General features: G+C 37.0%; 4 protein-coding genes across 5 annotated transcripts; 2 read left to right on the forward strand and 2 right to left on the reverse strand.

Moving 5' to 3' along the window:
- The first annotated feature begins 611 nt into the window (after positions 1-611).
- Positions 612-2731, forward strand: LOC104902219 (MLP-like protein 43). The gene is made up of 2 exons (XM_010689916.4): positions 612-907; positions 2204-2731. Exons 1-2 carry the CDS (start codon positions 715-717, stop codon positions 2479-2481), a joined length of 471 nt encoding a protein of 156 aa, XP_010688218.1. The 5' UTR covers positions 612-714; the 3' UTR covers positions 2482-2731.
- A 3048-nt stretch (positions 2732-5779) lies between these two features.
- Positions 5780-9564, reverse strand: LOC104902220 (hypothetical protein). Of its 2 annotated transcripts, XM_057391277.1 has the most exons (2): positions 8301-9564; positions 5780-8243 (listed from the first exon to the last, which is right to left on the reverse strand). In XM_057391277.1, the coding sequence occupies exons 1-2, from the start codon at positions 8901-8903 to the stop codon at positions 5889-5891; spliced, it is 2958 nt and encodes a 985-aa protein (XP_057247260.1). In that variant the 5' UTR covers positions 8904-9564; the 3' UTR covers positions 5780-5888. The 2 variants fall into 2 exon arrangements, with proteins under 2 accessions (XP_057247260.1, XP_010688221.2); XM_010689919.4 differs by having other exon boundaries at positions 5780-9564.
- A 2398-nt stretch (positions 9565-11962) lies between these two features.
- LOC104902221 (chloroplast processing peptidase) lies at positions 11963-17429 on the forward strand. Its single transcript, XM_010689920.4, has 5 exons — positions 11963-12556; positions 15775-15912; positions 16281-16367; positions 16466-16533; positions 16873-17429. The coding sequence occupies exons 1-5, from the start codon at positions 12053-12055 to the stop codon at positions 17003-17005; spliced, it is 930 nt and encodes a 309-aa protein (XP_010688222.2). The 5' UTR covers positions 11963-12052; the 3' UTR covers positions 17006-17429.
- Positions 17430-17615: 186 nt separating this feature from the next.
- LOC104902222 (hypothetical protein) lies at positions 17616-20790 on the reverse strand. The gene is made up of 3 exons (XM_010689921.3): positions 19866-20790; positions 18105-18290; positions 17616-17969 (listed from the first exon to the last, which is right to left on the reverse strand). Exons 1-3 carry the CDS (start codon positions 20385-20387, stop codon positions 17697-17699), a joined length of 981 nt encoding a protein of 326 aa, XP_010688223.1. The 5' UTR covers positions 20388-20790; the 3' UTR covers positions 17616-17696.
- Between the last annotated feature and the right edge of the window lie 4109 nt (positions 20791-24899).

The following is a 24899-nucleotide window of genomic DNA, read 5'->3' on the forward strand; positions in this document are numbered from 1 at the left end:
TTACAATTAGAGAAAATCTTCTAAATTCTTTTCAATTAATATTAAATAATATAGTTACGTGGAGCCTTGTTTGATTTATTTTAATGAATACTTCATTAATATTCAATCGTTATAAGTTATACTAATATGTAGGCGCCGTTTGGTAGGGTATAAAACGTTTATTTTCTCGAAAAATTTGTTTTCCTCTATTTTCAGTTTTACATTGTTTGGTTGACAAAAAAATGTAAAACCATTTTCCCTTGGTGTAAAATTATTCTCCTCATGATGGAAAACCATTTTCCCTTCAAAATGAAGGGAAAACTGTTTTCTTTATCTCTCTTGTACCATCCTCTCACTACCTCCTTACTTTCTCTTTCATTTTCCTTTCATTTCATCATTTTTCTTACATGGAACCAAACAACGGAAAACTAATTTTGGAATTGTGTTTTTCATTGTAATTTGTTTTCCATGAAAATCATTTTACACTGAAAATATTTTACGCCATAAATACCAAACGAAGCCGTAATGAAAAATATTTAAGTTCAAATAAGTGCATCGGCAAAACGTGCACAGTTAAAGTACGAAGGGAAAAAACAAAGGGAGTATTAGTTCATTCCCAACTGAACTGATCACCTGTACCAATTCCTGAGGGTTACAGGTTACTCTCTCCTGATCAACTACTATAAAAAGGGTGTAATATGTATAGTTTGTTATATACTAGAGCAGTGAGAAAACATGGGCAGTCTTAAACGTAAGCTTGAGGGTGAGGTTGAGTTACGAGCAACTGCTGCAGATGTGCTCCATGAGATAGTTACGACTAGGCCTCATCATGCTCCCAATCATGTCTCCCATTTTATTCAGGCTGTTGACTTACATGAGGGTGAACATGGTAAGCTAGGTTCAACATGTGTTTGGAAGTACACTTTAGGTAAATTCCAATTCTCTCTCTTACACAATTACATGTATACTATTTTTCTTTTAATGCTTTAATTAATTACAAATTATAATTTCATCTTTGATTTCAAGTAAATATATACTCATATGAAACTTCTTTGATTTGTTCTATTATATGGATTTATTTGTTAGTCATATATTCCCTCCGTCCTAAAATATAGTTCCAACCTTTGACCTATGATATCTTCTATTTCTTATTAGTAAAAAAATATAAAAAGTTGATATTACGAATTTATACATTGAGACGAATCTAACAAGACCCCTCATGAATATGTTTTTTTTGTATACATTAGTAAGAATATTTGGTCAAAGTTTTTAAAATTTGACTCCCAAAATAGAGATGGGAAATATATTTTGGGACGGAGTGAATAATATATAGTAGTTTTGATTGTTTGTACATTATTATTTTTAATTAATATATGATTATTATTAAAGTATGATTCGAGAGTACTTCATTAAACAACTTGTATTATAGGATTTATATACTCTTACAGCAATTACATTATTAGAATAGGAGGTGTAATTAGGATTCAAAGGTGGTCTTGCATTATTGAACCTAATTAAACCAAAGTCTATAGACTGAATTAGGAGAATGGAAACCTACAGTTTCCTAACAAACCATTTTATATCACTCTAACCCAACACTTAATATATTCCTAAACTTCTCATACTAATTCAATCGTCCTTTCTCTTCTTCTTCTTCCTTCGATTACCATTAGATCTCGAATTACAACAGACAATTTTAAAGAATAACCCAACAGTCTTACCGAATGGAATAAAAAATATGAATATCAAACGGATTAACTGGTCAATATATACATTGAATTGGCCACTAAATAGATTAATCTAGTCTTTATATATATATCTGAAAGACGGTCCGTTCTCTTCTTAATATTGTGTTTGTGCCATTGCTTAGTCTCAGTGTTACCTAATTCCCCAATTCCCCCGCGAATTGAAAAAAGCGAATTATGGTCGGTTTTGGTTCATTTTTGACTCATTTTGGGCGAATTGGCGAATTCAAAAGGCGAATTAGATAGCGAATTAGGTAACACTGCTTAGTCTTATTGTTTGGCAGTGATTTATTACACACGAAAATGTTTTACACTGAAAATATTTTACATCCTACCAAACGGAGCCTAAAATAAGAATATGGTTTCATTCCAAAACAATTGATAATTAATAGAACTTTATTAGTGAAGACTGTAGTTGATGAAATGAATTATATCTACAGATTGTTTATATAATTTGACAGTATTGAACATATATTTAGGTGGGAAAGCTTTATCAGTGAAGACTATAGTTGAAGAAATTGATATGGAGAAGAAGTCAATCAAATACAGAGCCCTCGAAGGCAATATGATGGAAGAGTATAAGACCATAACTGGAAAAGTCCAGGTGATACCCAAAGATGAACAAAACTGCATATTCAGGTGGACATTAGAGTATGAGAAGCTCAGTCCTGATATGCCTGAGCCAAGTGCTTTGCTCGATGCCTGGCTTGCTGCTGCAGTAGACATCGATGATCAACACCATGGTATAAAGAAGTAATATATATGCTTCCAAGTGAATGATAATATTTTATGTTGTAAGAATTTGCATCTTTTTCATTTTTGAATAATGACCATCTATCCCAAGTAATGTGTATGGTCAAAGAAAACATAATGTGTTGTAGTTGTAACTTGTAATATGCAGGCATGCAGCAGTAGTATCACTGCTGCTGACCTTATGCATGTGTTGTTGTGTGAGAGATATAATTATGTGTGTTAATTGATAATTTGATACTTCTTGTTTTTCTTAATATTTACCGAACGTTAAGAGTTTTACATTGCAAAGTGCAAACATTATGGTTTTCTTGGTAGGCAAAGTAATTGCATTGAACTAAGGCTGCGTCACTTGAAATTTTCTTATCCGAACTTATCTGATCTGAACTTATTTTTTCTAATCTGATCTGATCTGATCTGAACTGATTTGATATGATCTGATCTGATTACAAGATCTTATCTTTTAGATTTTTCTCAATATATAATAAAAAATATAGTCATGTAGGATCTTGTTTGATTCGTCTCAATAAGTACTTTATTAATATTCAATTATTATAATTTTTAATAATATGTAATGAAAGATATTTAATAGTAATAATGATTTTTAAATATGATCTGATCTGATCTAAACTTATTTTTTCTGATCTGATCTGATCTGAACTAAGCAAAAATAAGGTGAACTGAACATAGCCTAAGTGGTCTTGGCATAGTGGTGTGCTCACTTTGTCCGTTAAATGATTGATCGGGGGTTCGATCCTCAACCGTTGGGAATGAAAATAGATTCTTGGACAACCCTTTACCCTTAAGTGGAGTACCCGGGACAAGGTGATTAGTCACTGCTATCGACGGTGGATACCTTGATTGTTCAACAAAAAAAGTAATTGTATTGCTTACCTTATTAAAAGCCATGTACAACCTAAAGAAATTAGGATCCTTAAAACCTCTAAATTCTAAAAACTGGTCAAGGTTACTATCAATCCTTAAACAACACAAATAACCCATCTACAAATTTTGAAACCAAATTTTATTCAACCAAATTTTATTCAGCCTCTTTACAGTTTGAGCTATGACACTTAATATTTCGAAGCACGAGTAATTTGAAACTGTTTTAAAGAGTACTATTTCTCTGTGAGATATGTAGTAAATTGTGCGTAAGACAACAACAGCTAAAGTTTCTCTTTTGAAGAGAAAAAATAACACGAAACTTGAGATGGGTTTTCTTTACGCATCCATTCTGGCATTCTCCATCCCATTATCAAAACAATATGGGATGAAATGACATAAATATGATTGGTACAACTTTATTTTTTTCACCCACATATCTTGAAATATTATTCAAGGACAAGACCAAACTTTGTTTTGTTTTAAATTTAAAGAAAATATAATACTTCCTCCGTTTTTTTTTTTACTTGTAACACCTTCTTAAAAGGGAAGTAATTAATTACGTACAACACTTTTCACTTTTGCTTTTCCTTTCTCTCTATCTCTATCCAATCACATGAGGCCCTCTTTTTTTTTTTTCTCTCTACATCTCTCCTACCCAAATTTTACATTGGAGTTGATGGAAAAAAAGTATTGCAAGTAAAAAAAACGGAGGAAATATGAAAGTAACTAAAAATAAAGTTTCCTTCTGTGTAGAACGAAGAGACTAACAAACATTTTTTTTTTTTTCCCTATCGAATAGCTAGTAGATTCAATCAGAATATTGTAAAGTTAAGAAATCCAACATAGATGAAAAACAAAAAACAAACAAGAACAAAATGTTCAAAATTATTAAAATAACAAATTTGTAGATAAACATGATATATTCTCAAAATATCATCAAGCAAAATTGGCGAAAAACGTTGGAGGAGATGAAAGTGAAGAGAAAAAAGTTTCAGCACTTCGCTCCTCATTCCTCAAACATTGCTTTGATTTGCGTCAAAATTCAAAACTCAAAAGTATGTCTATGTCCTTTTGTGGTTGCTTGTTTGGGCCTCCACTAGTAATAAGTTGGGTTGGACTTCTTTTAGGATATTAAATGGATTTACATAATCGGCCTATATATATTGATGCAACACATATACCATTACATACATAATTATTACTCCCTCCGTCCCATAATATAAGTCCTAATTCTGTTTTTACGCGGGAATTAAGGTTAAATAGAATCTTGTTTTATTTGAATAAAAAAATTTATTTTTATTGATAAACACTTACATTGTTTTTTCCTTTTTAACAAAAAAATAAAAACTGTCATTTAATGTTACATGGTTTAATGTGTAGAGGAGTTTAATGAGGTAAAAGATTCCATTTTGTCATTAATAAGGTGCATTGGAAGCTGAAATTATGATGACATTTTGGGAATTAAACTATTTTCATGAGGATATTTTGGGAATAATTATTGATTAAAAATAGAAATAAGACTTATATTTTGGGACACCTTATAAGGAAACAGGACTTATATTATGGGACGGAGGGAGTACTTCACAAGTCAAAACATTTATCTTAAAAGCTCTACATAAAAAAGAAAAGTTTTCACTTCTTTCAGAACGGAGGAAGTAGAAATATAGAGTATCACCAAGTAAGAGTTAGGACATCAAAGTCAAAGCAAAATTCATAAGTCTAATTCAAATAATCTTATAATTCAAGATTCCAAGCAAAAACGAGAAACTTTCTACCCTTAATTAGGCCCATCAAACTGGCGTGGTTAGCATCTGAATGAAAATTATGGCAGCATCCTGTTGTAAATTACTACTCCCTTCGTTTCAAAATATAGTTTTTATTTTCTTTTTTTCACAGTAATTTATGCAAGTAGAATATAAGGAAGATAGTAAAAAAAAATTTGTTTATTTAAATAAATGTTGTATGAGAAAAGATTGTTATAGGTGAGAGAATGGAGAATAATTGGTGAAAGAGCATTAATTGTAACATTTTAGTTGAATAAACAAAAGAAAAAATAAAATTCAAGAAGCAAGTAAATGATGGAACACAGTTTTTCTACACAAATTATGGAAAAATGTGAAACTAAATATGGAAATGAAAACTATATTTTGAGACGGAAGAGTATAAATTAAGAGCTCTGGCCTCTGAGTGACTAAGTCGTTTGTCTGGTTAAAAAACAGAGAAACATGCATTTCAGTATTTCTTTAGTGCTTTGATTACCAACTACTTTCAAACGGTAATCAACCGCCAAAATTCAATATTCTACTACATGTTTTAGCCATTTCAATTGCAAAGTATGAGAGTTATTGTAAATGGAGGACTTTTGAAGTAAACAAATTGAATGCACCTAAATTCACGCTGATAACTGTGACAAGTCTCGCTGACAACAAAAAAAATGTGGTAGTAGATCCTTCATTAAGATAACATAATCATGAAGCAACATCTAATACTAATTAGTGTTCAACAGAATTCCCTTAACCTATTACAACTTCAGAGAATCTGATCGGAAAGCGAGGGTAGTCGCCGGAAAAAGTTTGCCGGAACAGATGGCATGTCACCCCTAAACTTAGGATGTCTCAAGTAGTAAAATGCTGAACCCAACACAAATCCCCAAAATGGCACCATATAGAATGCTAAAGATGCTACCAAGCAAACTACCAAAAAAATTCCTGTCGCCCTTGGATCCCTCCAATTATACAAGGCTTCAACTCTCTCCCATTGTGCTGCCATATCCCCCAAAAATGATTGGGCCCTTCCCGCCAAGGCTCTAAGCCTATCGTATCTAATCCTAACCACGTCAGGTGACCGTGTGGTCGGTAACCCATCAAACTCTTCATCGAGCTCGTCGTTGGTGATTACATCGACACAAGATATGCGAGGGTCCATGCTAAGAGGGACCTTGGCACGGTACCTAATTCGAAAGGCTAGGATTAAGAAAGCATACATGAAGAATGTTGGCAGCACAAGGTGTGGGCATATGACAATAGATATTAGTACAATGTGGACTAGAATGGTAGTTGGTGGGTGTGCCCATGTTCGGATACCATTGAGCCATCGAGCTAAAGTAGCTACTTTAGATAGCCCATTAACCACCCTAAACCAATTTACCTTGCTCTTCCTCATGCTCCATATGTGGGTGTCTGAATCAAGCATGTATTGGACCACCTCTATGCCCAAAGGTGGCTCGGAACGAGCTAGCCTAGCAATCACAATCTTCATAGCCGTGTGGCGCAAGATATCTTGTTGGGCTCGTCCCAATGGACACACATAATGCATTCTAGGCAACATTGGACTTGAGTATGCTTGAAGAAGACTAATCCAAGAGGAGCAAGTAAATCTAATGCTTATCTCTATCTCACCCATCCTTCTTGCACCACCCGGGAGCAATACAGTAAGCGGGTATGTGTTTAAGTAAACTCGGTTCGTGTCAAGGGCTGATAAACGTACTCGTAGCTTCCCAATCCGGAGATCCTTCCCGGGTTTAGAAGCTTCATCTTTGTAATACCGCCCATTGTCAAACACCCCTATAGTGAGAACCGTACATGGGTCATACACGTCCCATGTATACTGCTCATTCCATCGAGGGTTGAACCTATCAAGAATAGTACGAGTACGGACCCACTTGGGTCCGTACTTGGCTACCACATAAGCATCTGTTGTACCACGAGTCCCATCCTTGGTCTTAACGGGCAATAAATTATTGGCTCCGCGGATCCCAACCTCAAGCAACCCAATAGGAGGTTTGGCAAGTTGCTTAGCTGAGGCTCGGACATCACTAGTCACGTGAGCTGCCTCGTCAAGCACGTGATACCCACCCTCAATGCAAGTCCTCAAGTGTATTCTCCCCGCATAAGGCTTCTTTTTCTCATCCTCACCAACCAAATTGAACCACCTCGATTTTGGTTGTGCTCGATCATCAGTCCTGCGCTCAATGCTCGCCACGTGTACCTTAGCATATCCGACCGATTGTCCACTTGTCACATCCTCAACCGTTACCACCAAAAACGGATCAAACGGCTCCGAAGCTACAAACACCAAACTCTCATTCCACGTAGGATTTGTGGACCCCCACACCATCCGAACCGTTTTAAAAACCTGACCACCAAGCTGAGCCCTCACATAGAGCTCCGGACCCCGAACCTTAGGTTCGGAAGATCCCGAACCCAAACCCAATTGTAAATCTTGGGTTTGGATAACCGTTACACGCAAATACCACAGCTTCGGAGATAAATAAACTTTGGCTCGGGTTTCCGGAATCAACCCACCCGAATCCGATTGCCAAGCCTCCTGAAAAGCTTCATCAGCTTGGGTTCCGATCCAAACCGCCACCATCACATCATTACTCCCAGCTTCGGATCCAACAACTTCCAAAGTGTACCATTGTGGAGCTAAAGGACTATCTGGTGGTACACGTTTAGGCACTTCTCCCAGATCGAATGAAACTGTTCCTACACATAATTCCTCAACAACTTCTTCCTTTTTATTCTCTCTCCAAATTGACACTTCAAGTGAACTCGAATTTAACCCTTCCTTATCAAAAGCAAACACTTGATCCCAATCTTTACCATTCTTCTCCGACGTCGTTTTAATACTATGAGTTCCAATCACTAATTTAGCATAATTCAATGCATCACCTTCTAAATTCGATTGTTTCGCTTTCACCACCCTAACATACAAAAATGGCATTCTATCAACCAAATCATACCCTGCTCCATGCCTCCTCTCAGAACCTGAAATAGACCGCAGGTCTATTTCACCAACACCACCGCCATTCGCTCTCGAAACCTCTAAACTTTTCTTCTCATCTTTCGGCTTTTCGCTCTCCGCAACCGGCGGATTAACCACCTCCACCACCACCTCCGCCGCCGTATCAGGCGGCGGAGGTGGTGGCGCAACCTCCACCTCCACCACCACCTCCTTACTTGTCTCATCTTTAGCCGCCGAAGGTTGATTTTCCTCCGGCGGCTTTTCATCTACTTTCTTCTCTTGATCCTCCTCTTTTTTCTTCTCATCTTCAATCTTCTCAACCTCCTCTTTTTTCTCTACCTCCTCCTCCGCCGGTTTCTTCGCCTCTTCCGCCGGAACCGCCACATTTTCCGGCGGATCCTCGTACCAGACCTTAAGTCCAATCTCGCCTTTAATCTGAGAAAAAACACTACGTTTTTCCAACGGATAATAAACAAGAGTTTCCGACCCTAATTTCTCGAAAGTACTTCCAGAAATCTTAACTTTTCCGAGAAAATTAGTTCGTTTTCCTGTTTTCTTATCGTTGTATACATTCAACTCTAGAACCTCAGAATCCATAGATTCTACATTGTGAATAACAAATTCAAGCTTCTCATCCCAATTAGGGTTAAGATCTCGTGAAATCGTCTTAGTACGACGTCGTTGGCCATCGAAATCAACCATTACAAATGCACTAGCTGTTCCTTGACCATCTTTCGGCATCAAATTCTTTGCATTACAGACTTCCACCAGTAATTTCCGACCGTTGGAGTCCGCCATTGTTATTATTGCTAAAAGTAGAAATTTACTGTAATTTTGAGGAGAGAGAAAATGTTGATTTTTTTTGGGTTTATGACTAAAATTATGAGTTTAGAAGTTTCTATTTTTAAGTGGGAGTGTAAGAAAGGAATAGTGTGGAAGTGGAATTTATATGTGGAGTAGTAACGGGAAAAAAAATTAGGTTGGATTATGACACGTAAGCTGAGAGCGGGGGCCACGTGGAAATGAATAAGAAATTAAAGAGTTAACGGGAACTGAATTTTTTGGTAAGAGAAAGACAGAGGTCAGAGAAGAGGTAAAATGATGCGTTTCAGCGTGGTTGGTGCTGATGAGTTTTGATTAAGTTAACTAGTCTTACAACGCAATGCCTGCGATAACATATGATAATATATGAAGTAGAAAATAAAATTAATTGGGTAGAATAATTGTCTTTATATTTTATGTTATCAAAAAAACTGATATTTTAAATGTCTTAATTTCCCCCCTTCTTCATTCAAATGAAACAGTTAGTTATCCTTTATTTTTTTTTTTTTTCCTTTTTCTATTTTTTGGTGTCCCCCATGTGTTGCCTTATAGAATAGAGATTAAGTTGTACTAATAATCTCGTATAATCTGGTTTTGTTTTTGAAGTTACTGTAAAAAAATTGATTATATATATATAAAAAAAAAAAGGTAGGTGGTGACTGACTGACTGGTGAAAATGTTCAGGAGTTTGTGTGGTGTGTAGCATCTGGGAACTTGAAGACAAACTGGTAGTGGAGATTCTAACGTCTTATTATGATTTTATGATACTGTAGCTGATAATCTATGTTCAGCCAACTGTCTAAAGTTGTTAAAAGTGGTAAAGTTGAGGATCATTGTAGAAGATACTCGTATGCTATTTTAAGGTGTTTGGGGGAAAAAATTAGGTGGTCTTTAGGACTTGTTCTCTTCGACATAAAACGGTTGAACTGAATTGAATTGAATTGAATAGTGATATGTGAGAGTAAAAGTAAAGTTGAATTGATTTGAACTGGATTGAACTGAACTGAAAATAAGTTGGGGAGAACAAACCCTAATATAGATTTATAATCCTATCTAAGTACTCCTTCCGTTTTTTTAGTTGCTACATTTACTTTAGCAGACAGATTAAGGAAACATGTGGTGAGTTGGTGACCATCGAAAAGTAGAGCAATAAAGCATAAAATAGTTGTCTTTTGTATAATGAAGACAAAAATAAAGATATAAAGGTACTGAACTAAATAAAATTTTTGAGAGAAAAATAGTTGAATTGAAATGAAACTTTTCCAAAATAATAGGGCCTTAGTTTCTTTTCCATCTACATAGTTTTAATAGATGTATTATGAATTTATTCAAATACTATACTTTAGTCTTTATACTTGTAATTTATATGTAAGGAAAAAGTTAGTTATATGAGATCGTGTTAAATACATTTTAATATAATTTTTAAAATACTGTTTGTTTAGAATTTTTACGTATTGATAATTAAATATTAATGATCCGAAGTTTTGTATGATAGGCTTAAAGGTCAATTTTTTTTATATATAGATGTCCAAGTATGATATATACAATATGTATGTGTTTAGTGTTTGAGTAAAAAGTGTGAAAAGTCAACACGTATATATGTTGAAGTATATAATTTGTCGATTGTAACAATATCTAAGAGAAGGTGTTCAAAGTAAAATTTGTTGAAATTCATTATATACAATATATATGTAAATTGTTTAGCATACCAAATTACCAATGATAGTTTTCTTTATTTCGTGCCTTAGGATGTTTTGTTAATAAGTGAGACATGCTGAAATTGAGGGATATATAGATTAATGGTTTGAGCATCGTCTCTTTCAATTCTAAAAGATGTTGGGATCGATTATCACCCTTGATGAGTAAAGATCCCCCCTCCCCCCAACTTGTCAAAGTTTGTCATTAGCGGAAAAAAGTGAGGCATGCTTCCATCTCATTTATGACCTTTTTGCATGGTTTGTTAGAATGTGTAGAAGTTTTTACTCATTTGAATTATGTGTACTTCATTTTGGTAGTCATGTTTAATTTAATTGTTTGCATTATGTGCAAGTATAATATTGGTACTTAATAGATATTAGATATTTTGTTTTTGGTTTAGATTGAGGTGCAGTTCACTTTGAAGCTACCTCATTTACGATGACTTAGTTCATAAAATCAAACCTTAGTAAGGCCTTGTTATTTGGGCTGAATTGAATTAAATTGATTAAACAAAACTGTATTGAAACTGAGTCTAAAAGAACTAGGCCTAAGAGATTGAGGGAAATTTGGAGCAGTATGAGCCACCAACCCCATATCTTTCATAGGTGCCCTTACTTTACAGTTCTCACAAATGGATGAAAGTCATGAAACTGTGTCTTGGTCTTTATGCTCTATAACCAACCAAAAACCACCTTAGTATAACAGGGCCCAACAGAAAGAAATATATGTGTCATGAAACTATATGTGTCTTGGTCTTTATGCTCTTGTGTCAAAAGAAACAATTACATAAGGATCATTTTATTTTTGTGTCTAGCTTGTTGAGCTAATAACATAGAATAAATCAACCTAGTAAGTATGAACTCAATTAATATAAATGGATTTGATTTAGGCATTTTTATATGTCCAAATCCGTTAATCTACTCAGTCGTTTCGTTAATTATCCGTTCTATTTTTCTATTAAAATCCATTTATCCACTTATTGCATACAACCGTTAAAATTTGGAAACATTTTGTAATTGTAAATTAGGTAAGGTTCACAACTTCCTTATCTCATGTTGGAAAGAACCTTCCAACCTCAAGGTTGACGATTTGATCCCCACTAAAAGGGCATTTTGAAAAAAGTGTTTTCCTTACCATCCTCCCACTTTTAAATTACCTGCTCACAAACTTAGACCGAATTAACCTGCGAGAGGTCATGATTTGATATGATCTTTTATCTTATCATGGGCCTCCAGTTGGAGGGAAAAAAAATTAGCTCCTTAATTTTGTAACCATATAGACACAATATAGTGAAAAATAAATTGTAAATTTTTTTGTGACTAATACTGTATTTTGGGTGCTAGACTAGAGGGTGGATTGTGGAGAGTAAAACATCAACAAGAATCAACCCATTACCCAAACTCGCAGAATATCTCAGTTTCGAAAAGATGACATCTCTATACCTTCTCCCTCCAATCTCATCTCTCTCATACTCAAATCACACCTCCACAAATCCCCCCAATTCCACCAAAAACCCTAATTTTATCTTCTTCAATCTCCACCGAATCTCAAAATCCCTTCAATCCAGCAAAACCCATTTCAATTCTCACCTCAAAACCCCCAATTCTCTCTCCTCCAATTCACTAAAACCCTTGAAAAGTCTCATTTGCAAGAGTCTCAAAGATGACACCAAAACAGTTGTTCCGCCGAAGAGCGGCGGCGGAGATGGCGGTGAAGGTGGCGGAGATGGTGATGGAGATGACGGAAAAATGGAGGATTCATCTAATTTGTTGCCTGAATGGTTGAATTTCACTTCTGATGATGCGAAAACTGTTTTTGCTGCAATTGCGATTTCTTTTGCGTTTAGGTCGTTTGTTGCTGAGCCTAGATACATACCTTCTTTGTCTATGTTTCCTACATTTGATGTTGGGGATCGTCTTGTAGCTGAAAAGGTGAGGTTTTTACTTCCTTTTTCTTTTTCTTGTTTGTAATATTTGAGCTCTAATTGTTATGATTAGTGGTACACTTAATTGTCTGTGTATGTTTTTATTGCTTGAGAATATAGAATTGACAATTGAGTATGCCACCGATCCTAACACTAATTTAGGGCTTGTTCGCCATCGTTTTCAGTTTTTTGTTGCCGGTTTTCAAAGTTAACATGTTGAGCATAAGTTGAGAGATAAAATAATAAACTGAAACTTAATTATGTTCATAAACTATATATGAACGTACATAATAATGAAAGCGGAAGCCTTAAATTAGATCAAGAATTACCTCCAGCCATTGCTAATTATATTCTCTTGTTTGAACTGCAATCTTGTGTATCCAATTAATTAGTTCCCGAATCATGGTTCCAAACCCTCCTCTCACTTTTAGATGGTGTTTTTCTGAATTTTTAGAGAGTAGATTTGGTGACCTTATCCAGAATATATTCATTTATTTATATAGGGTCTTGCAATCAAAGAACACTATTAATTAATGGAGGTTCTGGGTGGTTTTTCTGAAGGTTGAGGAGATGATGGGTTGTTACCTTGATCATAGGTAACTACCCACTAAGAAAATGGACCACTAAATATTTTGAGAACTATAATTAATTAACAAAATATATTTAATTTTTCAAAATTTCCAACATAAGTATGACTAATTTTAAGTTTATTATACTCCTTATACCATATGACTTTTATATTATAAAATCAAAAACTGAAAACTGACTGTAATGCCGGACTGGCCTCTAGTGTTTTGTGTTTTATTGTTCTAAAATTGTGTGTATTTTGTTGATGAATTGATATATTAGTTGAATGATATTGGTTTGTTGTTGATTTGTGAATGGCGGTGGTACATTCCGTGCATATTAACTATCTTGATTTTTCTAAGTGGATAATTCTTTGAAGTGAAACACATGGGTGAGGCAACTCTGACTGTTGATTTTGGCTGATGAATGATTTGAAGGATTTTGTACATTGTAGATAGAATTTTATTTGTCTTGTCAATAAGTCTTGAGAGAATTCGGGGCTTGACGAGTTGATGGTTCTTCAGTGCATTATTCAGCTGTGGTTTCTGAATTTTAATACTGTCTTAGAGCAATCTAATCGCGCAAGACTGAAATTTAGTTGGTGCTGAGTGCTGACCTTTGAACATAGTATTAGTAAGATGATGGAAAGCGTAGCCAGGGGCTGCCTAGTTCTTATACTGGTACGAACCCTTTTTGTTCGTAACATTTTCAAAAGGTCGTTTAGTCATGATTATTTTATATTGGATTACGAATACTGTATACTGAAATCAAAATATTACCATCTTAATACAGCTAATAGATGATGGTGTTTTTTTTTTTTGGGTAATCAAATACAATATCTGTGATTCTATGTACAACATCAACATTAATGGTTAGCTATATACTTCCTTCGTCCTTTTTCGTCGATTGCGGTATGGTTTTAATGGCATTGTTGGAAAATGGAATAGACTTTCTGAGAGGCCATCTAAGGCCTTCTGGCCTTGTTTAGTATGTGGTGTGAGAGACAATTTAAGACTACATGTGGCCTTGGAAGGCTTTTGGGGGCTTTGTTATCTCTCGTCCAGTTTAGGTGAAGATTTTCCTTATGAATGGGATGTATTGAACAATTATCAGGTTTAGTGTGATCCATCTTGTTACCGTTAGCACAATGGAAAATGGAATCCTTCGGTGATCCTAGAAGATAAGCTTTAATCATCATAAGACTGTCTTCAGATCTTTTCTGTTTTCGTGGTTTGTACCCTGGAAATTTCTGGGTGCTACCCTACAAGCCAGGAGAGATGTTGGTGTACCTTCTGTCAGGCTTTTAGGGTACTTTGACTTGATCAATTGTGTTAGATTCAAAACTTGTTCAGAGTCTTGGAATCTTTCGCCTTCTTTAAGTTCTGAAATGACGATGGAATTAAGAAACATTGTGTGTTTGATACTTCTCTATCCCCTTAGACGGCTTAGAGCACCCCATCTGGTCCTTTTAACTTGCTAGAAGAAAGGTAAGGGGTACATGGTCAGAGTGAGATAGAGAGAGAGGGGTTTGAGCAAAGTCCTAACGCTGCTGGAGAAGTCAGCAGGTCTGTCTTGCCTTAATCAAGGGTTCGTTTAGGTTAAATACAACATGGATATGTGGTTAGCTGGTGTCACAGGGGAAGCAGAAAAGAGAGCTTGTTCCCTGTTGGTTAGGTTGGGTGGGGATAAGAAGTGAGAGGGAGAGAAGTACGGTTGGTTGCAGGTGTAAAAGAATTAAGGGTGGGCACGATGGCTAAGTAGGCAAAGTGTAAAGGGAGAGAGTGTCAGAGTGGCTCTAAGTGGAGCATACCAAAGGAGAAGGGATCGACAAAGGATTTAAATTATATAGGTAAGGTTTGTACATCGCACTGGTTCGGTTCCTTTACAGTCTGTTTCGCTAGATAGTATTAAATGGTGGTAATAGTTATGAAACCATATGTAACTTGCAAGGAAAATATCCTACTAATTACCATGGTAATGGTATCTCATCCCCAACATGTGATTTTCTTCACAATTTTCCATTTCCACTTAGTATCACATCTAAAGTGCTAATGGATGGTAATTCAAAGTTTTTTAGAAAAACACATGGTTGGCAATGATTTTCATGGACTTTGACATGACTTTTTCTTACAAAAATACACTAAAGTTTATTACAATTGCTGCCATTGATAACGGTACAAAACGGCTGTTAGGGCTTCTTCCAATCACTTTTTCCTTATATAATTGCATGAAGTATCTTAAAAAAACTCACCATGCTAATGAAGTGTAAAATATATATGCTTGACTACAATGTGTTTGATCTAAATTTATGTTGTGTCCAATTCTAGTCCTAGAAGGTAACATGAAAAAGATTGATGTAAGGACAAGAATTCAAGTGGAAGAAGATGCAATTAACAGGGATAATTTTCTTATCAGTTCGATCTCACCCTTTAGTAGTCATGCATTGCCGATGTACTTTCGTTGATGGTTTTTCTTCCCCTCGAGTTATTAAATGTGTGGTAGCCTTTTGTTTGGGTGCTGGGTTGAGATTCTTTGTCAGCCATATATGATATATATGATGTACGAGCATGTTTAGCTAGTATTATAAATTTATAATGTCACAGTTGAGCTTCTTCATGTATAGATTGGATGATGGATGTTTGTTTTAGAGATTTCCAGGTGACATACTATTTTCGGAAGCCTTGTCCAAATGATATCGTAATTTTTAAGAGCCCGCCAGTTCTTCAAGATATGGGCTACACTGATGATGATGTTTTCATAAAACGAATTGTTGCAAAGGCTGGTGATACTGTGGAGGTAAGACCTTATCTCCATCATAGCACCTTTTGCTTTTAACAAGTGCTCCAATGTTGAGCAATTCTTTTTAGAGGAAGAATCTGAAATTACTGAGTAAGAACAATCTAATGATCATGTGTCCAAACAGTTTTGCCAATTTTATACCTGCCAGCTCTTTTTGTTTATTAATATGATCGTTTTTCTCTCTTTCCCGGAAGGGGGCCGGGGCCGGGGGAGTTGAAGCAGGACCATGTCATTAACTTATTTTTTTCCCGTCAGCTTCATTGTGGAGAATTTATTTATCTATTTTTGTGTGCACCTTTTGCACAAAAGTGTTGAGGTTTTCTTGTCATCAATACACTATTTCACTATCAATTTCTCGGCTGCAGGTGCGAGATGGGAAATTGATTGTAAATGGAGTTCTAAGGGATGAAGCTTTCATTTATGAATCTCCTTCTTACAACATGACTCTAATAGTTAGTCTTCTTTCCATATGTCTCAGAATGGTTTTCCTTGTCAAGAGAGACTCTGTGTACTGATTCTGCATCTTGTCCTTTGAATTTTTATTCCACAGCGTGTGCCAGAGAACTCAGTTTTTGTGATGGGTGATAACCGCAATAACAGCTACGACTCCCATGTGTGGTAATTTACTCATATTCTCTATTTCATACTGTCAAATCGTCAACCTCTGTTATTAGAACTCGTCATTAGTTCATTATTCCTCTAATACCCGTGTCAGATTCTCTATAATCCGACATGGGTATGGACACTTTACCTCTTTATCTTAAGAATTATTTTTCTTTAATATATAGTTGGGTCGGACACTTGGATACATACTTGTGGTCAGACACTTGCATACATACTTGGGTCCGAGACGAATATTTGAATCCAAGTAACATAGTTATCAACTATGTGGTTTCTCAGTGCAAGTCTTCCATAATTTTCACTTGATAACATGTTGTGGAATATGGGTTTTTTCAGGGGTCCCCTCCCAGCCAAGAATATTATCGGAAGATCACTCTTTCGGTATTGGCCTCCTAACAGGATTGGGAGTACAGTTTTACCACAGGGCTGTGCTGTTGAAAAGCAGGAGAGCCCTTCGCCATCATCATAGAATATACAAATGAATACATTCTTTACAAGCCAAAACTATGAAGGGTGCCGCAATTCCGTCTCGCTATTGTATCATCCACCCTCCGTCGTCCCCAAGCAAGGCAGTATTTTTGACAGTTTTGTATGGGGTAGAGGTAGAATAGGTTATTAGCCAATAGCCACGCGTTTGAGGCCTTGCATATGAACTGTCAGATGATGATAGTTTCGATCAATGACTCTGCAATCAATACTTGTCATGAATTCTTTCGCAGAGTTTGTTAGAGCAGTTTGGCTCGGAGTAATTGTTGTTACATTCATTCTTTCACTCGCTTGTGTACAATGTTGCAGTTTTCTGTAAAATGGTGTAGTATTCTGAGTCAAATAATCATGGCATTTATAGTTTCTTGCTACTACAAGTTGGTAAAACACACTTGTTGTTACCTTTATATGCTGTGTAATAAAAAGAGAGGCTAAATTGCACATAACATGCTACTAAAATAGGACAATATTATTACGCTCCCTGTTCATTTCACTTAACTTGATTATACTTTAAACGATTCGATTGATTCAAACTGGTTTTTACGGACTAAAACCGTTTTTATCAGAACAGCTGAAGAATCGAAAGAGCCATATCATTCATAATAAAATCATCTACACTTAATGGTATTGTATAACAGACTTTCTTCAACCCTTTGTATCTCTCAAATTCAGCACTATATACAAGAGTCTTCTGTAAGTTTAACAATCTGGATGCTATATGAGCTGATGTTTAGAGAACATCTTACATGTCGTCGATGCTTCGTCTTCACCAACTTACCCACGACTTCACCATGTGATCTCATTTCGAAATCCAATATCAAGGGAACACCTTCTGCCTTATTCGAGACCACAAAGCCATCACCGGCCCCATACAAAGGCACCTTCTTCCCCTCGATGTTTATACGTACTGTTCGCCAGCTTTTCCTGGGTTGGTAGTATGACTCCAACTGCATGCATATATCAGTCACATCACACGCGTTATTAATAAGTCAATCTTTGCTGTTCGGAAATGAATGGTACCATAGAGAAAACTTAAAAAGTTGAAGGGTACTATGTAGAACAAAAAAAACGAGTACTCTTACCTGACCAGAAGCAATAGTGAGATCATAATAACGAAGGTGGATAGTTGAGCAGCTAACATGAATGCCGAAGAAAGTAGCAGGATTGTGCACTCTCATTCTAAGTGAACAATTTATTGTCAATATCTTGCTTGGTACTCCTGTTAAGTCTGATCCCTCCCCAAAATAGAAACTATGTATAGTCACATCCTACATGATGAATATTAAGCAACAATAAGAATTAGATTAATATTTTACCAACAATATTATTTTCATTTCTTAGCAAAATGATGAACTTATTCTTAGCACCAAAAAACTAATCTTCATAAATGATATGATTGGTGTTTCGCTCTATGTAAATGATGTTAACTCTATTACATGTGTAAGAGTTGTAGAAGTAAAAAGACAGCCGTAATAATAACCAAATTTAATAAGAATTAAGTGAGACTCTAATTTTATTCTGGTCCGAATATTATATAAGAAAATAATATTGATGATCATGGCAATGCATATACTTTTTCTTAAATTTTTCTATCAATTTCACCTACATATTTTCTTCATAAAAGAAAATATTTCACGTATATATCAAAAAACTTTTAGAAACGCGAGCCAAATGTTTCAAAAAATGACGTAAAAAGAATTAACATAGTGTGTCTAGAATTCAAACCTTATTTACTAGTCTTAAAGTCTAAACCTTCAATACGGTGTATATAATTATGCTAATTGTGTTGCTTACAATTATTGCTTAGCCACTAAAATTAAAGTTGATCACATAAGGTAACTTAGGGAATGAATTAATTTCATAAACTCAATTGGGTAAAAGCACCCAAACTTACGTAGACAACTTGAGATTTTCTACAGTAGGAAAGCTAACTAGGGTACTAATTGGAGAAATTTAAGTTTTTGGCATTATCATCATTATATTAGGAGAATTCTCTCAACTACTTCCTCTCTGCTCTAAAGAATGCCTACTTAGTCCTTATTCAATGATACAAAGTTATAAATAATGATTTTGGCAAATAGAAGTATTCGTACATTGTAGAATATCAATATTTGAAGACAATTACTTTCAAGAATTAATCATATATGGAAACATTCACAAAATTAACAATTACGCTTAGCTTCTTCATCTCAAGACACATCTAGTATTGTTAATGAGATTATTTTTTTCTACCCTATATGGTAAGAAACCGTAGCTTTTAGTAAGGAAAATACCTTTTAAAGTAACTATATACACTTTTCACCAACTACATACATTATAAAAAATTATTATTAATAATTTAAATCTTGACGGAGAAAACGAAGCAAAGGCTAATTTTTTGTTTAAGGACAATATTAAGTACATATGCCTTAAAAAAAGATAAATATTGTCTCTTAATACAAATAAGTCTTAACTTCGTCATGATTTCCATCAAGTCAAAATTATTATTACCCCAAGTTTTTCCTCTAATCAATTCAATTTTTCCAAAGTACTAGGTTTCTAGCAACTATCTAGATCGTACAAGAGTAACCCTTGAGTGTAATCAAATACGTACCACATTACAAATGTAACTCATTATGGCAACAAATTTAACTAGCTAAGTGCATGCATGGATGTTTCAAAGTTCAATTCTAAATCAATATGCATAATGCATGCATGATATATTTGTATGCATAATGCATGCATGATATACTTGTATTAAAATTACTTCCTCTATTTCGTTTTAAATGCAACAAAGAAATATTATTTGTGACATAGAAAATATTTATTTATTGTATTTAAAACGAAACAGAGTAAGTATTTACCTTGAGGAAAACTTGAGCACTAAAAGGCCTACTAGCACCCCAAACAATAAAACACCCAACCATAAAAACCAACCCTAAAACCATCATCCCCATCAAAACCTTACAACTCTTAGACAACTCCTCCTCCTCCTCATCTCTCCACCATTTCACATAAACCTCCCTCTCTCTCTTCTCCTCCTCTGCCGCGGCGTGGTGCCGCTCTCCCAATAACCGTATCCTCTCCCTCTCTCTCCTCTTCCTCCGGTACCCTTGAGGCTCGCTAACTCGACTCGTAACCGATGACCTTGTCTGACGGCTGAAGAGAGATAGTAACGATATCGAATCATACGGGCTCCTGAATCCTACCGGGGTGTTCGTTGCCTGTGTCGCGGTTGCTGAGGCCGACGTCGATGACTTGTCTTCCTCATGAGAGTCGCGTGAAGGGCTTTGGACGTAGTAGACTGGCCTAGGTGGCTTGGGTGATAATCTTGGTGATGATGTAGCTAAGCTAGTGATATCAGATTCTGATTTTGTGTACATCATTTTTTGTTGTTGTTGTTGTTAGAACTTAGAGTTAGAAGTATATATTATTTGATATAAATGCATGAAAAAATTTGGTGTTTCTGGGAGATGATTAAGAAAGCGAGGTAAAAGATTTTGGTGACCTAAAGACGAAAGTAACTGGGATAATTTGGAATATGACGAGGTATTCCACTGAAGTGATATTAGTAGTACTAAGTAACGTGATTTACTTGTGTCTTTGGTTCTTGATCATGAATTTATGATCGGTTGAAACGCTCAACTGTTGACTGATTTGGGTAACGGATATTATGGGTGTTTTTTTCTCCTTTTCTTTTTCGTTATTTGTGCTGATATTGGGGCATTTTGGTGGAGTGGAGGGTGGAAAGCATGTTCGAATTTACAGAAAATGACAATTGTTTCTGTTTGTGTATTTATTATGAGGTGTGAAATCATCTTAGATTTTCCAAAAATAACATTTGCATCCTCATGATAATAAGTGATAAACTTTAATTTTATTGATTGATTGCTACTCATATCATTTTATATTTACTTCACTATAAATGTATTCACAAGTGCTTAGGAGGTGGAGTATCAAAATAAATATATTAAAAAGTGTTTTTAAATACGGAACTATTTACCATTTTGCCATTATTAATCGTAAACCCTAATTTTAATCTAATCCTAATCCTAAACCCTTATCCTAACTTTAACACCACCCCTACCCCTAACCCCCCGGCCAGCCCCTACCCCACTCCAGCCTCGACACCCTCCCCCACTTCTCCACTGTCGCTTCTCGTCCCCCACTCCCTCCCCTTCCCCTTCCCCGTCGAATTCCCCAGCCAACAACAACAACGATAATAGAGGAGCAACGACGTCCCAACACCACCCTCGAAAAACAGAGGAAAAATTAGAGAGAGCGTGAAAATGGAACCCCCCCCCCCCGAAATCGAATATACAGACTGAAGAAGATCGAAAAATGAAGAATAGACGAGAGAGAAAATTTGGGTGGCTCGATTTCTGGGCTTAATTGGGTCGATGTCGGGGATTGGGCGTCTCGATTTTGGGCTTAGTTGGCTCGATTTCGGCGGAGGGAGGGGGAGGGGTTGGTGGTGCGGTGGGGACGACCACGGTTTCTTTGGGAAAAATAGAGGAGAGAGATTGTGAAAATGGGGGTCTTGGGTTTCTTTGGGCTGCGTTTTTCCGACGAAATCAAAGGGGACTGGGCGATGGAGGGGAATGGTGTTGCGGCGGTGGAGGGGAAGGGTGTTGCGGCGGTGGAGAGGAGAGGGAGGGGAGGAGTAGGGACCTGGCCTAAGGTGGAGGGGATGGGTGGAGGGAAGGGAATAGTGGGTCAGGGGTTAGATTAGGATTAAAGTTAGGGTTAGATTACGATTAGAGTTAGATTATAATTAGGGTTTAAGGTTAATAATGGCAAAATGGTAAATAAAGCTAACGGTGAGTTAAAGGAAGTTAGAAAAATGGCATCTAGTGCACGTTTTTCAAAACTCAAGAGTATATGGTGAATTTTTGAAGCATTGAGGGTATATGGTGAATTTTTTAATTTATCGGGAGTATTTGGTGAAAAAATCGAATAATAAATGGGTAGTATGATGGCATTCTAGGGCAATTCAGATGGTGCGAAGCTCTCGGGATGCATTATACATCGTGCAGCACCCCATAGGAAGGCTTTCGGTGAAAAATAATACCGGGCCCGGACCTAAAACGGTCAAAATTGAAGGCTATAAGTCACACCTTTAGACGTCCACGAGATCCGCGCACCAGATGTCGTGGGATTGCTTGAGGGGATATCGGATGGTATATTAAGAACTCCCACGGCTTTGAATGGGGATAAGATCAGAACAACTTTTACGATGGTTTCAGGACCATTCCGATCCGTGGATGTACCACACAATAAAAAATGGGTAGTTAGATGTCATTGTGGGGCAATTCAAATGGTGCGAAACACTTGGGATGCATTAAAATTCGTGTTGCACCCCGTATGAACGTTTTCGACGAAAAATATGACCGGGCCCAAAGTAGCCCTAAGACGTTCAAAATTGAAGCCTATAACTCACGCTTTTAGATGTCCACGGGACCCGTACAGAATATCGTGGAATGGCTCGAGGGGAAATGAGATGCTATATTAAGAGCTCCCACGGTTTTGAATGGGCAAAAAAATAACTTTTACAACAGTTTCGGGGACATTCCGAAGGTGCACCACAAAATCAAAAATGGGTGCTTTGATGGGAATTCTGAGGCAATTTAGATAGTGCGAATCACCCAGGATACATTATAAGTCGTGCCGCACCCCATAGGAAGATTTTTGGCGAAAAATATGACCGGGCCTAGAGGAACCCTAAAACGGTCAAAATTGAAGGTTATAACTCACGCTTTTAGATGTCCACGAGACCCGTGCACCGAATGTAGTGGGATGGCTCGAGGGGACCTGAGATGCTATATTAAGAGCTCCCACGGCTTTGAACGGGATTAAAAACAACTTTTATAACAGTTTCGGGGCCATTCCGGTGGTGCACCACAAATTAAAAAATGGGTGCTTCGATGGCATTCTGAGGCAATTTAGATGGTGCAAAGAATTCGGGATGCATAATAAGTCGTGACCCACCCCATATGAAGTTTTTCAGCAAAAAATATGACCGGGTCTGGAGGAGCCCTAAAACAGTCAAAATTGAAGGTTATAAGTCGCGCTTTTCGACGTCCACGGAATCCGTGCACCGAATATCCTGGGATGGTGCGGGGAGACATGGGATTCTATATTAAGAGCTCCCACGGCTTTGAACGGGCATAAAAACAACTTTTACAATAGGTTCGGGGCCATTCCGTGGGTGTATCACAAAATCAAAAATGGGTGCTTTGATGGCATTCTAGGGAAATTAAGATGGTGCGAAGAACCCGATATGCATTATAATTAAGTCGTGGCGCACCCCATAGGAAGGTTTTCGGCGACAAATATGACCGGGCCTGGAGGAGCCCTAAAACGGTCAAAATTGAAGGCTATAACTCACACTTTTAGACGTCCACAGGACCCGTGCATCGAATGTCGTGGGATGGCTCAAGGGAACATGGGAAGCTATATTAAGAGCTCCCACGACTTTGAACGGGCATAAAATTAACTTTTCCAACAGTTTCGGGGTTATTCCGTAGGTGCACCACAAAATGAAAAATGGGTGCTAAGATGGCATTCTGGGAAATTTATATGGTGCGAATCACATGGCATGCATTATAAGTCTTGCCGCACCCCATAAGAAGGTTTTCGGCGAAAAATATGACCGAGCCTGGAGGAGCTCTAAAACGGTCAAAATTGAAGGCTATAACTCACACTTTTATACGTCCATGGGACTAGTGCACGAATATCGTGGGATGGCTCGAGGGGACATGGGATGCTATATTAAGAGCTCCCACGGTTTTGAATAACGAGCATAAAAACTACTTTTACAATAGTTTCGGGGCCATTCCGGTGGTGCACCACAAATCAAAAAAGGGTGCTTTGATGGGCATTCTGAGGCAAGTTAGATGGTGCGAAAAAATTGGGATGCATTATAAGTCGTGATGCACCCCATAGGAAGGTTTTCGGCGAAAAATATGAACAGGCCTGGAGCATCCCTAAAACGGTCAAAATTGAAGGGTATAACTCATGCTTTTAAACGTCCAAGTGAACCGTGCACCGAATATCTTGGGATAGCTCAAGTTAACATGTGATGGTATATTAAGAGATCCCACGGCCTTGAACGGGCATAAAAACTACTTTTACAACAGTTTCGGGGCCATTCCGGGGTGGCATCACAAAATAAAAAAATGGGTGCTTTGATGGCATTTTGAGGCAATATAGATGGTGCAAAGCACCTGGGATACATTGTAATTCGTGCCCCACCCCATCGGAAGGTTTTCGGCGAAAGATATGACTGGGCCTGGAGGAGCCCTAAAACGGTCAAAATTGAAGGCTATAAGTCACGCTTTCAGACGTCAACGGGACCCGTGCACCGAATGTCGTGGGATGGCTCGAGTGGACATGGGATGCTATATTAAGAGCTCCCACGGCTTTGTACGGACATAAAAATAACTTTTACAACAGTTTAGGGGCCATTCCGGGGGTGCACCACAAAATCAAAAATGGGTGCTTTGATGGCATTCTGGGGCAATTTAGATGGTGCAGAAAATCCGGGATGCATTATATATCGTGTCGCACCCCATAGGAAGGTTTTCGGCGAAATATATGACCGGGATTTGAGGAGCCCCAAAACGGTCAAAATTGAAGGTTATAACTCACACTTTTAGACGTCCATAGGACCTGTGCACCGAATGGCGTGGGATGGCTCAAGGGGACAAGGGATGTTATATTAACAGCTCCCACGTCTTTGAACGGGCATAAAAACAACTTTTACAACAGTTTCAGGGCCATTCCGGAGGTGCACCACAAAATCATAAACGGGTGTTTGATGGGCATTCTAGGGAAATTTAGATGGTGCGAAAAACCCGGGCGTAAAAACAAATTTTACAACAGTTTCGGTGCCATTC

This window comes from Beta vulgaris, chromosome 8 (assembly GCF_026745355.1).
Source record: "Beta vulgaris subsp. vulgaris cultivar EL10 chromosome 8, EL10.2, whole genome shotgun sequence".
NCBI classification, from domain to species: domain Eukaryota; kingdom Viridiplantae; phylum Streptophyta; class Magnoliopsida; order Caryophyllales; family Amaranthaceae; genus Beta; species Beta vulgaris.

Coding starts and splice junctions, on each gene's coding strand:
- LOC104902219 (XM_010689916.4), top strand. CDS start 715: ATGGGCAGTCTTAAACGTAAGCTTGAGGGTGAGGTTGAGTTACGAGCA. Junction 908..2,203: donor TGTTTGGAAGTACACTTTAG/GTAAATTCCAAT, acceptor ACATATATTTAG/GTGGGAAAGCTTTATCAGTG.
- LOC104902220 (XM_010689919.4), bottom strand. CDS start 8,903: ATGGCGGACTCCAACGGTCGGAAATTACTGGTGGAAGTCTGTAATGCA.
- LOC104902221 (XM_010689920.4), top strand. CDS start 12,053: ATGACATCTCTATACCTTCTCCCTCCAATCTCATCTCTCTCATACTCA. Junction 12,557..15,774: donor ATCGTCTTGTAGCTGAAAAG/GTGAGGTTTTTA, acceptor AGAGATTTCCAG/GTGACATACTATTTTCGGAA. Junction 16,534..16,872: donor AGCTACGACTCCCATGTGTG/GTAATTTACTCA, acceptor GGGTTTTTTCAG/GGGTCCCCTCCCAGCCAAGA.
- LOC104902222 (XM_010689921.3), bottom strand. CDS start 20,387: ATGATGTACACAAAATCAGAATCTGATATCACTAGCTTAGCTACATCA. Junction 18,291..19,865: donor GTGCTCAAGTTTTCCTCAAG/GTAAATACTTAC, acceptor TTCATCATGTAG/GATGTGACTATACATAGTTT. Junction 17,970..18,104: donor TCACTATTGCTTCTGGTCAG/GTAAGAGTACTC, acceptor ATATGCATGCAG/TTGGAGTCATACTACCAACC.